The sequence below is a fragment of the Budorcas taxicolor genome, chromosome 19, assembly GCF_023091745.1.
Source record: "Budorcas taxicolor isolate Tak-1 chromosome 19, Takin1.1, whole genome shotgun sequence".
NCBI lineage: Eukaryota > Metazoa > Chordata > Mammalia > Artiodactyla > Bovidae > Budorcas > Budorcas taxicolor.
Window position 1 is genome coordinate 40,102,484 of NC_068928.1, and position 10,666 is coordinate 40,113,149.

General features: G+C 56.9%; 1 protein-coding gene across 1 annotated transcript; it reads right to left on the reverse strand.

Moving 5' to 3' along the window:
• Positions 1-664: 664 nt before the first annotated feature.
• NR1D1 (nuclear receptor subfamily 1 group D member 1) lies at positions 665-8,349 on the reverse strand. The gene is made up of 8 exons (XM_052658156.1): positions 7,778-8,349; positions 4,615-4,959; positions 4,246-4,334; positions 3,999-4,143; positions 3,000-3,640; positions 2,523-2,708; positions 1,821-2,031; positions 665-1,158 (listed from the first exon to the last, which is right to left on the reverse strand). The coding sequence occupies exons 1-8, from the start codon at positions 7,806-7,808 to the stop codon at positions 959-961; spliced, it is 1,848 nt and encodes a 615-aa protein (XP_052514116.1). The 5' UTR covers positions 7,809-8,349; the 3' UTR covers positions 665-958.
• Positions 8,350-10,666: the final 2,317 nt, after the last annotated feature.

Genomic DNA, 10,666 nt, shown 5'->3' on the forward strand with positions numbered 1-10,666 from the left:
CATAACACACATACCTCATCCAGCCTCCTCCCTGCTCAGACCTGGGGAGGGTGGGGGTGGAGGAGCCCCTACCCCTTCCCCTGGTGGCGGGTCTACAGGGCTGGGAGAGGGCGGGGCGTGTGACACAGACACCGTCCAGAAGGGGGACAGCAACTCCTGCCCTGGGAGCTCCTGGGTGGGAGGAGGGGGACACTTCCCTGCAGGCGCTACTGAATGTATGAGAAGCTGGTGCTGGGGTGGGGGGAGGGGGGCTGTGGCCAGAAACAGGGAAGGCAGTAGGTCCCTTCCCCAGGGAGGGGTTGGGGCCAGTAGGGGTGATCTGGGGGCTCCTACTCCTGCCCCACGTTGACAATCAGTATGTCTGTTATGTGCGATTTTTCACCCCCGTTGTGTTTTGGGTCAGGATTTTAAAGAAAGATATTTTTATGGTAATTGTTGCTCGTCTATTTTACTATATATTTATGTAATAAATATATGATGAAAATAACCCCCTTGGGCACCCCCCCCCCTTAGACTTGCGTGCTGTTTCCCTGTATCCTCCCATCTGCTGGCAGAGTACCCACCCCCAAACTGACCAGATGGAGAGGTGTGCCCCCAGCCTTGGCCATATTTCCACCACCCCTTCCCCCTCCCCCCAGAACGAGCACACACCACAGAAGCCAGCTCAGCTGTGAACTATTGGATTTGAGACAGGAATAGAACAGATCAGGGGGCTAGAGAGAAAGAGTGGGGTGGGGGGAGAGTGGTTTAAATAGGGGAGGCTGGGGAGGTGCAGTGATGGGGGAGGGAGGCAGGTATTTACAAGAAGGCTCGGGGGGGCCAGAGGCTCATCTTGGAATATTTTATAACAATATAAATAAGATTCTGGTTTGCTTTTCCTTTTCGTCTCGTAAAGGAGAGAGAAGTGCAGAGTTCGATTCTGTACAAGGGGGCAGCGGCGGAAGGCCGGCCGGGCGGGTCACTGGGCGTCCACCCGGAAGGACAGCAGCTTCTCGGAGTGCATGTTGTTCAGGGTCCGCAGGTCCGGCAGCTTGAGCAGCAGCTTGGTGAAGCGGGAAGTCTCCGAGGGCCGGTTCTTCAGCACCAGAGCCCGAAGAGCCCGCAGCAGCGTCTCCTGGAGCTGCTCCACCGAAGCGGAATTCTCCATTCCCGAGCGGTCTGTGGGGAAGACGACAGCAGTGAGGCAGACTCCCTGAGCTCCTCCGACTCTGACGAGGAGGAGGAGGAGGACGCGGAGGTCTGCGAGGATGCAGCGGTGGCCACGCAGCCTCTCCCTGAAGCCCCTCAGAGGGCCGATGGGGAAGGGGCGGGAGGGGGAACATAATGCCCTCTCCCAGGCCCTGACCCGAAAGCAGGAGATGCCTGCAAACCAGGAGCCCAGCCTCAGCAAGGCCAGCCCCGCTCCTGCCCCACCAGGCTACTCTCCTTCCCTGAACAGGCCCAGCAGGGCCCTAGCTCCCCCGCTGCTCTGTGGTCCCCTCTGCCTGGGACGCCCTTCCCCCCTCCTATGCCTGGCAGTATCTCTACTTGTCCTTTGAGGCCCCACTCGAGTGTCACCTCCTTCCCCAGCTCCCCAGGCAGAAATAGTTGTGTGTGCTCCCAAAGCCCTTGGTTCATGCTTCTACTGTGACACTTATCTCACTGTTTTATAATTAGTTGGGCATGAGTCTGTCTCCTGAGCTAGACTGTGTCTGAATCATGTCTGTATCTCCAGTGCCCAGTGCAGGGCCTGGCCTAGAGTAGGTACTCCATAAAAGGTGTGTTGAATCGAACTGCGTCCGCCTCCTCCCCGGTCAGGCTCAGGCGAGAGCCTGACCTACCTGCAGAGACAAGCACCACCGCGGTGAAGAGGCCCAGCTCCTCCTCGGTAAGCGCCAGGGAGTTGAGCTTCTCGCTGAAGTCGAACATGGCATTGAGCAGGTCCCCCATGCCCATGGCGCCGAGCTCCTGCAGGCTGTAGGTGGTGCGGCTCAGGAACATCACCGTCTGGTCCTTCACGTTGAACAGCGACGCAAAGCGCACCATCAGCACCTGAAGCAGGGACAGTCGTCCTGGGTGGGGCGCAAGACTTGCCAAATCTCCCCTACCGTTTTTCTGAACGGGTTACAGGTGCTGCCTTGGATTTCTTAGTTAAGACTGGGGCTAGTTTCTGAGTGGTCAATGAGGCAGAGCGGGTGGAAGGATGGGGAACATCCCACTGGCTTTGGAATCCAGTGGGCCTGAATCTGAGTCTCAGCCTTGTCACTCCCTGTGACCCTGGGCAAGGCCCTTCACCAAAGTGAATCTGCTCATGCCTAGAATGGAGTGGTGGGGGTAGCACTGTACTCTGTTATTTTACGGTAGCAAGATGTGATTAGACCCCATTTGAGATGACAGAAGTTCTGGCCATCCACAGGCAGGACTGGGTGGGATTCTGTCCCTTCCTAATCACTCAAGAGTAAGGTGGCCCCTCCCCACCCCAGACCCCCATTCTGCTGGATACTTCCCAAGGTTGAGAGCAGGGAGCCCAAACGGTCACTCACCTCAAAGGTGCCAGCCTTAAGCAGGGTGACCTGGTCGTGCTGAGAAAGATCACGGAAGCCAGGGATGTGTTTGGCAAATTCTACCACCTCCCGCACAGCAGGCGTGAAGCTCATGGAGAAGTCCTCCCAGATCTCCTGCACAGTTCGCCCGCTGCGCCCATGCGGGTACATGTTCATGGGACATGCCTGGAAAAAGGAAGGATTTGGGGAGGGGAGTATGAGCCAGGCCAGCTCAGAGGGGCTTCCCTAGCAGGTCTGGGCCCCAGATTCTGCCTGGGTTAGCGTTGTGGCCTTGGAGGATGGGTCTTTCAGGTAAAGCAGCAATCAAGTGCCAGGTGGAGATCAGGGTTTCCCAGGCAGAGCCCCTCCTGCTGGACTGAACATCCTCTCTGCACTTAGCCTCCATACACACCCAGCGACCCTGTGCTCAGTCTGTTCTCCCCAGCCCCCTGCCCACATCACCCCCAGCGCTCTCACCAGCAGAACGTTCTTGGAGTTGCCCTGCCGCGGACTGTTGACAGGGGCTTCGCCTTCGGGGGCTGGGTACACGTGGGTGGGGCACAGACGGTGCCCATTGCTGTTGGGCTGGTGGCAGCTGTGGTGGGCAGTGCCAGGAGGCCAGGGGGGAGGGTAGGAGGAGGAAGCCTGGCGTAAACTGTTCAGGGCCTCGTTGTGACGCTGGGCGGCCATGATGTTGTCATTAGGGGCAGGCAGGCAGCCCTGACTTTCCCAGCGATGTGGGGTGGTGGCCGGACGGTTGCCTGAGGCATGGTTGGCATTGAAGTTGCCAGGTGAGGTGCCCAACTTGTCATGGGCGTAGGTGAAGATCTCGCGGTGGGCCCGGGCTACCTGGGATATCACATCCTCCACTGTGGGCTCAGGACTTGGGGATCGAGGAGGCGTCAGCTGCTGTGGGAACTGGGAGAAACCCACCAGGGGTGAGGGGGCAGGAGCTGGGGGCGGTGAGGGGCCCATGGGGCCCGGGGTGGGGTGCTGGGTGGGTGGGGTCTCCAGCGGGCACTGGCTGCTCAGCTGGTTGTTGGCCAGGTTCATGGCACTCTGCATCTCGGCCAGCATCCGCTGCTTCTCCCGTTTGGGGATGCGCCCAAAACGCACAGCTGTGACAGGATGAGAGCAGTGTCAGGAAGTTCTCACGCACACTCACATGTTTCTCTTCCTTCCTCCTGAAAGGGCAAGCCCCCACGGACTTGGGGTTCCATATCAAAACTAAAACCCAGAAGGCCACACCCATGGAGGGGGTTTTCCAAGTAGGGCTGTGGTAGGAGGGGACCAGAGAGACTAAATGGGAGAGAAGTGTGTGTTTACCCAAGCCCTGATGAAATATGGCCACCCCCTCTGCAAATGAGATGCATAGTCTTGGGACTTTTTAAGGGAGGGACTAATTCAGAAACCTCGAGTGGAAGGAAGAAAGGGGGAGGGTGTGGGGAAGCTGGCGGGGCCATGGTGCTGCCTCACCGTCTCGAGACATGCCCACGGAGAGACACTTCTTGAAGCGGCATTGCTGGCAACGGTTGCGATTGATGCGGACGATGGAGCAGTTCTCATTTTTCAGACACCTTTTGTACTGGATGTTCTGCTGGATGCTCCGACGGAAAAAGCCCTGTGGAGCAGGGTAGTGAGTGAGCATCTTGGTCCAGGCCAGGCCTACGTGTCCTGTGGGAGAGGGTCACCTGCCCCTGCCCTTCCCTCCTCCTTGCCTCACCTTGCAGCCCTCGCAGGCGTGCACGCCATAGTGGAAGCCCGAAGCCACGTCCCCACACACCTTACACAGCAACACCATGCCATTCAGCTCTGCAGGAAGAGAGGGGAGGCAGGTAAATGGGGGTTTCTGAGTGGCCAGAGAGCTGGAGGTTTTCTTGGCTGGAGACTGGGTGGGGGGAAGAGCTGAGGAGGAACTTCAGTATCTAGGGGGCACTTGGATGACCAGACGGGGCCAACAGCAGCTGGTGCAACTCTAGGAGAAAGCCCTGAGGCCCTGAGTAGGCCCTGGAATAGCTGTCACATGAAGATCAACTCCCTGCCTAGACCTGGACAGCTTCCCTTCCCCCAAATCAGCTGGAAACTGACTCACTGGTGATGTTGCTGGTGCTCTTGCTGGGAGACACTCGGTTACCGTCTTCCAGGGCCACCTGTAGACCCCCTGGGGGGCTCCCATTATAGAAGGAAGAGGACGACGACGATGACGACGAGGAAGATGAAGAAGAGGGAGAACCATCATCACCCAAGCTGGGCGGAATGCTCCCAAAAGAGCGAGCTGGGTCCTGGGTGAGGGAGCCAGTGGGTGATGGTGGGAAGTAGGTGGGGCAACCTTGGGTCAGGGACTGGAAGCTGCCGTTCGAGCTGTCACTGTATAGGGATTCAGGGCTGGTGCGGTTTGGGGAGGAGCCACTGGAGCCAATATAGGTGATGACGCCACCTGGCAGGAGAACACAAGGGAAAGGGGTGTCAACTGCGGGGCACTCAGAAGTTAACCATGTGGCACCCCTACTCTTGGAGTCCCCAGAAGAGCCACAGTAAGCAGTTCCCCAACATAAGCCAGACATGGCCATCCAAGCCCTGCAACTCTCGGCAGGGACATTCTGCGTCTGCCTTGCGTGTGAGGTACCTCCCTAGAGGCATGACCTCTGTGATGCTCTGTGGCTATCTCACATATGTACTGCTCCCCCCACCTCCGCCCTGGATGCCTTCCTTTAGAGTATCAAACGCAGCTAATGACTTAATTGTCAGCAGCTGACCTGGGGATGGGAGAGCAGCTGAAAACCATTCATAATGCAGCCCAGCTGCCGATTTTAATACCAAGACCATTCCAGGGATGAGACCATGGAGGGGCAGCTAGCCAACAGTGAGGGGAACAGAGGTCTTACAAGAATAAAACAATTACATTCTCTCAAAACTGAAAGACATCATCTCCAAAGGTGCTGTTCCCCTGGCCTCCAAAATCAAGAGTCAGAGTAGAGTCTATCTCTGAATCCAGGAAGGGCTTAACAGTATGAGCTGCAGGAGGTGGAAGTGAAGAACAAACTGTCCAGCCTAAAGCTTTGGAATTCCCCCTTCTAGATCTCTCCGCCTGCTGACAATGACCTTGGCTCTCTAACCATTCAGGGACTTTGGCCCTCTAGTTATATTGCCAACCAGATGGCCGAGTTCCCATTGCATTAGCAGGATAAAAAAGCGACCTGTCTGCCACACCTTTGGCCAAGTACCTCGCTTGGCTTGCCATCGGAGGGGTGGGAGAAGGGAGGATCCCAGGACACGTGTGAGCCGACACAGGCCATGCCACCGTCTACAGAGGCATGTCTTGCTCACCCACTGACACACACTAAGCTGGGCAGGGCCACCCTAAAATAGCTCAAGGTTGGTCAGGGTGAACCCAGTTCCCTGTAAAACAGTTGCACAACAGACCAGCTCCTACAGTTTCAGGGCTGAGGTGGGGGGGATGGGATACTTGTTTGGTGGCAAATAAACCTGACCTAATTCAGCCATCCCCCAAAAGCAAGTTAAGATTTTCATCCAAAGAGACTTCCAACCTGGAAGTGAGGGGCACATTCAAGAGTCTGGTTGGAGCTCTAGATCTACCAACAACTTGATTTGTGATCTAGAGGAAACCAACTCCCTTCTCAGAGCCCCAGTTTTACTTTCAGTGGGGAAGAGAAAAGAAAGATGAAAAGAGACTTTATATCCTTTCAGCTATGTCTCTGAGATCTAGTTGTTTTGGTGGTGGTGGTTTATTCCCTAAGTCGTGTCCGACTCTTGTGATCCCCTGGACTGAAGCCCGCCAGGCTCCTCTGTCCATGGGATTTCCCAGGCAAGAATACTGGAGTAGTTGCCATTTCCTTCTCCAGGGTATCTTCACCACCCAGGGATTGAACCCTGGACTCCTGCACTGCAGGCAGATTTTTTACCGACTGGGGAAGTCCTTAGGAGGCAAGCTGCTTCTTGTTTCACGGGGGAAGGGGCAAGTGTTTGCAGGACTAAGAAAAGAGATGCTGGGGAACAGAAGGAATTTGTATTGTGGAGAAGCTGACTCTAAAGGCGGTACGGTGAAGTAGGTGCAAAGACAATAAATCGAAAAGGAGTGAGGAGAAAGCTAGATGTGAGGTTTCTTTGAGGAGTGTAAACATGAGGCCACGAGAGGTCAGGGATGACTCCGTCTTACTCTGCATCGGTTATGGCGAAGGGGGGCCCCCCTCCGACAAGCGGACAGGAAAAGGAGGCAGGCGGGGGCGGTGAGTCAGCCCAGCTTCACCCAGATCTCGGCGGGGCGGGGCGGGGCGGGAGCCAGGCCCTCAGCCGGCCTCACGTCCCAGCTCCACGTGTGACTCTCGCACGTGGCTCCCCAACGAGGAACCCCAGTACCCGAGGCTCCGCCCTCTCCACTTCCGTCAATCGGGAGCAGTAGCCCCGCCCCCGTTCCGCCCCTCCTCGGAGTCCCGGGTCGGGGTCTTCGGCTGAGCTTCTAACACGAGCTGGGTCGGAACTACAAGGGGAGGAGAAAAGGGGGATCACGCGTTGCCGGGGCAACCGGGGGGCGGAGCTCATTATGTAACGGGGCCGGAAGGCAACCACCAATGGGGTGGCGGCCACGGCTTCTGCTGAATGAAAACAAACGCAGCACGTGGGCCCGGCTCTGCAGCCATGTGAGCGCTCCGGGCAGCCTGGGCGCTCTGGGTGTCCTCCCTGGGGCAGAGCACCACTGTTGGGGCTTCTCAAGTGCCACTCCCTACTGTCACTGAGGGTTCCCCAGTGAGATCCGACCCATTTTCCCAGTCCCTCCTGCCTGGAACCCGGGTCGCCCCTCTGCTCAAGTTCCTGCGGACTCTGAGGGAAGAGGAAGATTGTAAAGAGGGGGTCCTCCTTCCGAAAAGTCCAGGCATGCCACAGCTGCAGCGGCAGGATAGATGGGGGCGTTTCGGGGCACTGCTCCAAAACTCCCAGTTACTCTAAACTGTTCGTCTCACCACACGTACCCACTCTCTCCATTCCCTCCTTCCCCGCGATCTGAGTCCTTCTAGCTAAAGGGAGCTTTAGGAGTCTGAAGGGTGACGGTGGGGCGCCTCCGGGCGCATTCCCAGGCCAAACAACCCGCTGTGGACATCCCAGCCCCAAGTCCATCACTAGCAAATCCCCTGACCAAGCGAGTCCCCAGTCCCTTTCAAAGTTCCTCTTGTTCCAAGACGTAGAGGAGAGGAGACAGTGACAGAGAAAGAATGATGGTAGCAAAGGAATCTTAGTACCTGTGTTGTTGTTAGAGTCCAGGGTCGTCATGTCTTCACTGGCTGACAGCGGTCATTCAAACTGGACCTTGACACAACTGGAGGTTACAGTTGCAGCTGTCGCCCCCTGGGCACTGGCCGAGGGCGGGGAGTGGACCCCCGCGGCTCACGATCAGGATCCGAGGCACTCTGCAGCAAGGTCTTGGCGGGGCCGGACTGCAGCCCTGCAGAAGGGTAGGACGCTGAGGCACCGAGGTCTGTTTTGCATGGGAAGAGCGGAGAGTGTGGGGGAAGGGGGCGGAGGGAATCAGCTTGCAGTACTTCTGGCTAGAAGGTAGCAAGGAGGGTCGGGTCTCTGCAGTGCACGGGGTGCCACTGCCTGACGACTCCGCAGCGCTGCAGGGTATCGAATCTGGAGCTCCTTGTGCAAAAGTCCCACAGGGAGAGAGGCTGCAGTCAGGAAGTAAGTAGGTGATGGGGAGAAACAGGGCACCCAGGCGCAAAGAAGCGAGACGTGTGCCCTGCTACGTTCCCTCGGCAGCAATATTTCACTCTGCCAATCTCAGCCGCCTTTTGCCCCAGCCTTTTTCCCTGGGACAGAGGGCTCTGCGCAGGCGCCAGCAACCCAGGGTTCCCGGGCTGCACGCGGCACTGGAGCAGGTACCATGTGATCCTAGGGAGCGCCTCGTGCCCCAGTGACACACTTTTCCAGCAGCAGGCACGTTGAGCTCCGTGCGCCTGCGTAAAGCCGAGGCTGTCGGGATATGTAGTCCGTTGGCAAAGTGGGCGGACTGCGTTTATTTCCCCATTTCTGCCTTGCACAAGCTCTTGCTGGAACCGGGGAGGAGCTGCGAGCCTTGTTGGGTGGAGTGCGTTAAAGAGTCAGGGTGGCGTGTTTGGAAAGCTTGTATGGCAGAGGCATGTGAATTCCTGGGGAGGGACTGACAAGCTTGGCGGCTCCCTGGGAGATCAAAGCTAACAGCCCCTTTCTGCAAATCTTGCAAACGTGAGGGCTTCACGTGATTGTGGGACTGACCCTGTCTTGAGGTTAGTGGTGACACGAGAGAGAGATGATTGAGGAGGGAGATAGCCCCACAGTCAGGAGCTTAACGTCCTGCAGAGCCAAGTCCTGAGAGGGAAAGGAAATGTGACCCCTTTTGGGTTCTACTCCTCTTTGGGCATGGAGTTGCCATGGGGTTGAGGATGTCTCCGGGGACTCCCTGTTTGCTTATATGACACCACCCCCACCCACTCAAGGTGACTTTGGGGTGAGTCATTTCCCTTTGTCTAGGAAATTAAAAGGACAAGGGAAGGAAACTGTGGTGAAAGTGTTTTGAGGTCCTAAAATAAAAGGACCAGAGGTAAGGCAGGGCTTGGGGGCAGAGTGACACCCCCTAGCTCCACCCCCAGTGCTTCAGGGTAGTGTGGGTTTCATATGGGAACGCAGAGATCATCTTAACCCCTATCCTTTACTGATGAGAATGAGGCTTAGAAGGAGTGACTGGCCCAAGGTCAGACATCCATTGCTAGTTTCACTTGCCTACCATCAGGCAATGACATGAAAGTGAAACATTGAACAGGGGTTAAAAACAGCCAGCATCTCCCTTCAGAGGAGCAACTCTACCCCACTGGTGAAAGCAGGTCTCCAGTGGAGGTCTATCATGTTTTTTTTGTTTTGGAGTTTTTTTGGCCTCACCATGCACCCTGTGGGATCCCTGACCAAGGATTGAGCCCAGAGCCCTGGCACTGAGAGCTCGGAGTCCTAACCACTGGACTGCCAGGGAATTCCCCAGGTCTATCCTCTTTGAGGACTTGGGTGTGGGGAGAGCTGAGAGCCTCTTCTAGAGGCAGCCCAGTGAACCCGAGCCACCTGCTGCTTCCTGCTAATCCCTCCTCAGTCCCACTGCTCCTAGGGAGGGTTTTGTTTGTTTTTTGCACACAGGAAGCCCTTCCCCACTTGTTCACAGACCACTCCTGGGACAGCATTGATGGATGCCTGGACACAGCCATCAAAGAGGTAGAGAAAAGGAGGCGTGTGGACCCCGGGGAAGGAGTAAGCTGGGTGGTGAGGAAGTGAGTAAGCAGAGAGGACTGTGATGGTGACTGAAGGGGAGGCAGCTGGGCAGCTGGCCTGACCACTCGCTGACCCTCTGCCTCCCTGGGGAAGACAGATGGACTCCCTACAACGGCCTGGGATTTAGCTTTGTTCCCTTGCCCCCAAGAACAGTGGGAGAGAGAAGGCAGTGGGCTCTTCCCTAGGCTGCCCGAGCCCCTTGGCCCAGAGCTGGGAAGCTTCAGCAGAGCGTGGGAGGGCCTGGGAGGGGCTAGGACAAACAAGGAAAGAGGCTTTTCAGGAAAACTTGGTTCTGAACTTGGCCTCCACCCCCTCTCCCTCCTCCCTCAGCGCTCTGGAGGGAAAGCTGGGAGGTGAGAGCACTGCATGCTCTCTGTGCCCCTTCTGAGTTTCCATCAGAGCCAGGACCCAAGCCCAGGGACCTGCCACCGCTGGATTCACAATCAGGGACCTTGGCGTGACCTCTAGCTCCCCACCAGCCTCAGCACTCCCTTTAGTTGCCCTGTTTAGCACCTACAGCTCTGTTTGCTGCTCTGGTGACCCTGCCCACCCCTTGTTCTGCTTGCTGGTGTTTATTCCCATGGGGGGAGGGCCAAGGGTCAAGACTCCCTCCCTGAGTTTACAGCCAGTGAGAGGGAGGAGGAGGCAGAGACAGCATGGGCTGAAATGCAGTCAGCCTAACTCTTGGCAAGAAGCTGGGTTGTTTTGCAGTCTGTGTGAGGTATGAAAGCGGAGGCTGGGAGGGAGGAGGCAAAGGAGGGGGGTTCCTTCTGGGTCCTCCTTCCTCTGAACTTCTTACAGGGCCCCTCCATTTCTCCCTGACAAGTAACTTTGGG

Coding starts and splice junctions, on each gene's coding strand:
- NR1D1 (XM_052658156.1), bottom strand. CDS start 7,808: ATGACGACCCTGGACTCTAACAACAACACAG. Junction 3,641..3,998: donor CGTGGGCATGTCTCGAGACG/GTGAGGCAGCAC, acceptor ATCCTGTCACAG/CTGTGCGTTTTGGGCGCATC. Junction 1,159..1,820: donor GGTGGTGCTTGTCTCTGCAG/GTAGGTCAGGCT, acceptor TCTTCCCCACAG/ACCGCTCGGGAATGGAGAAT.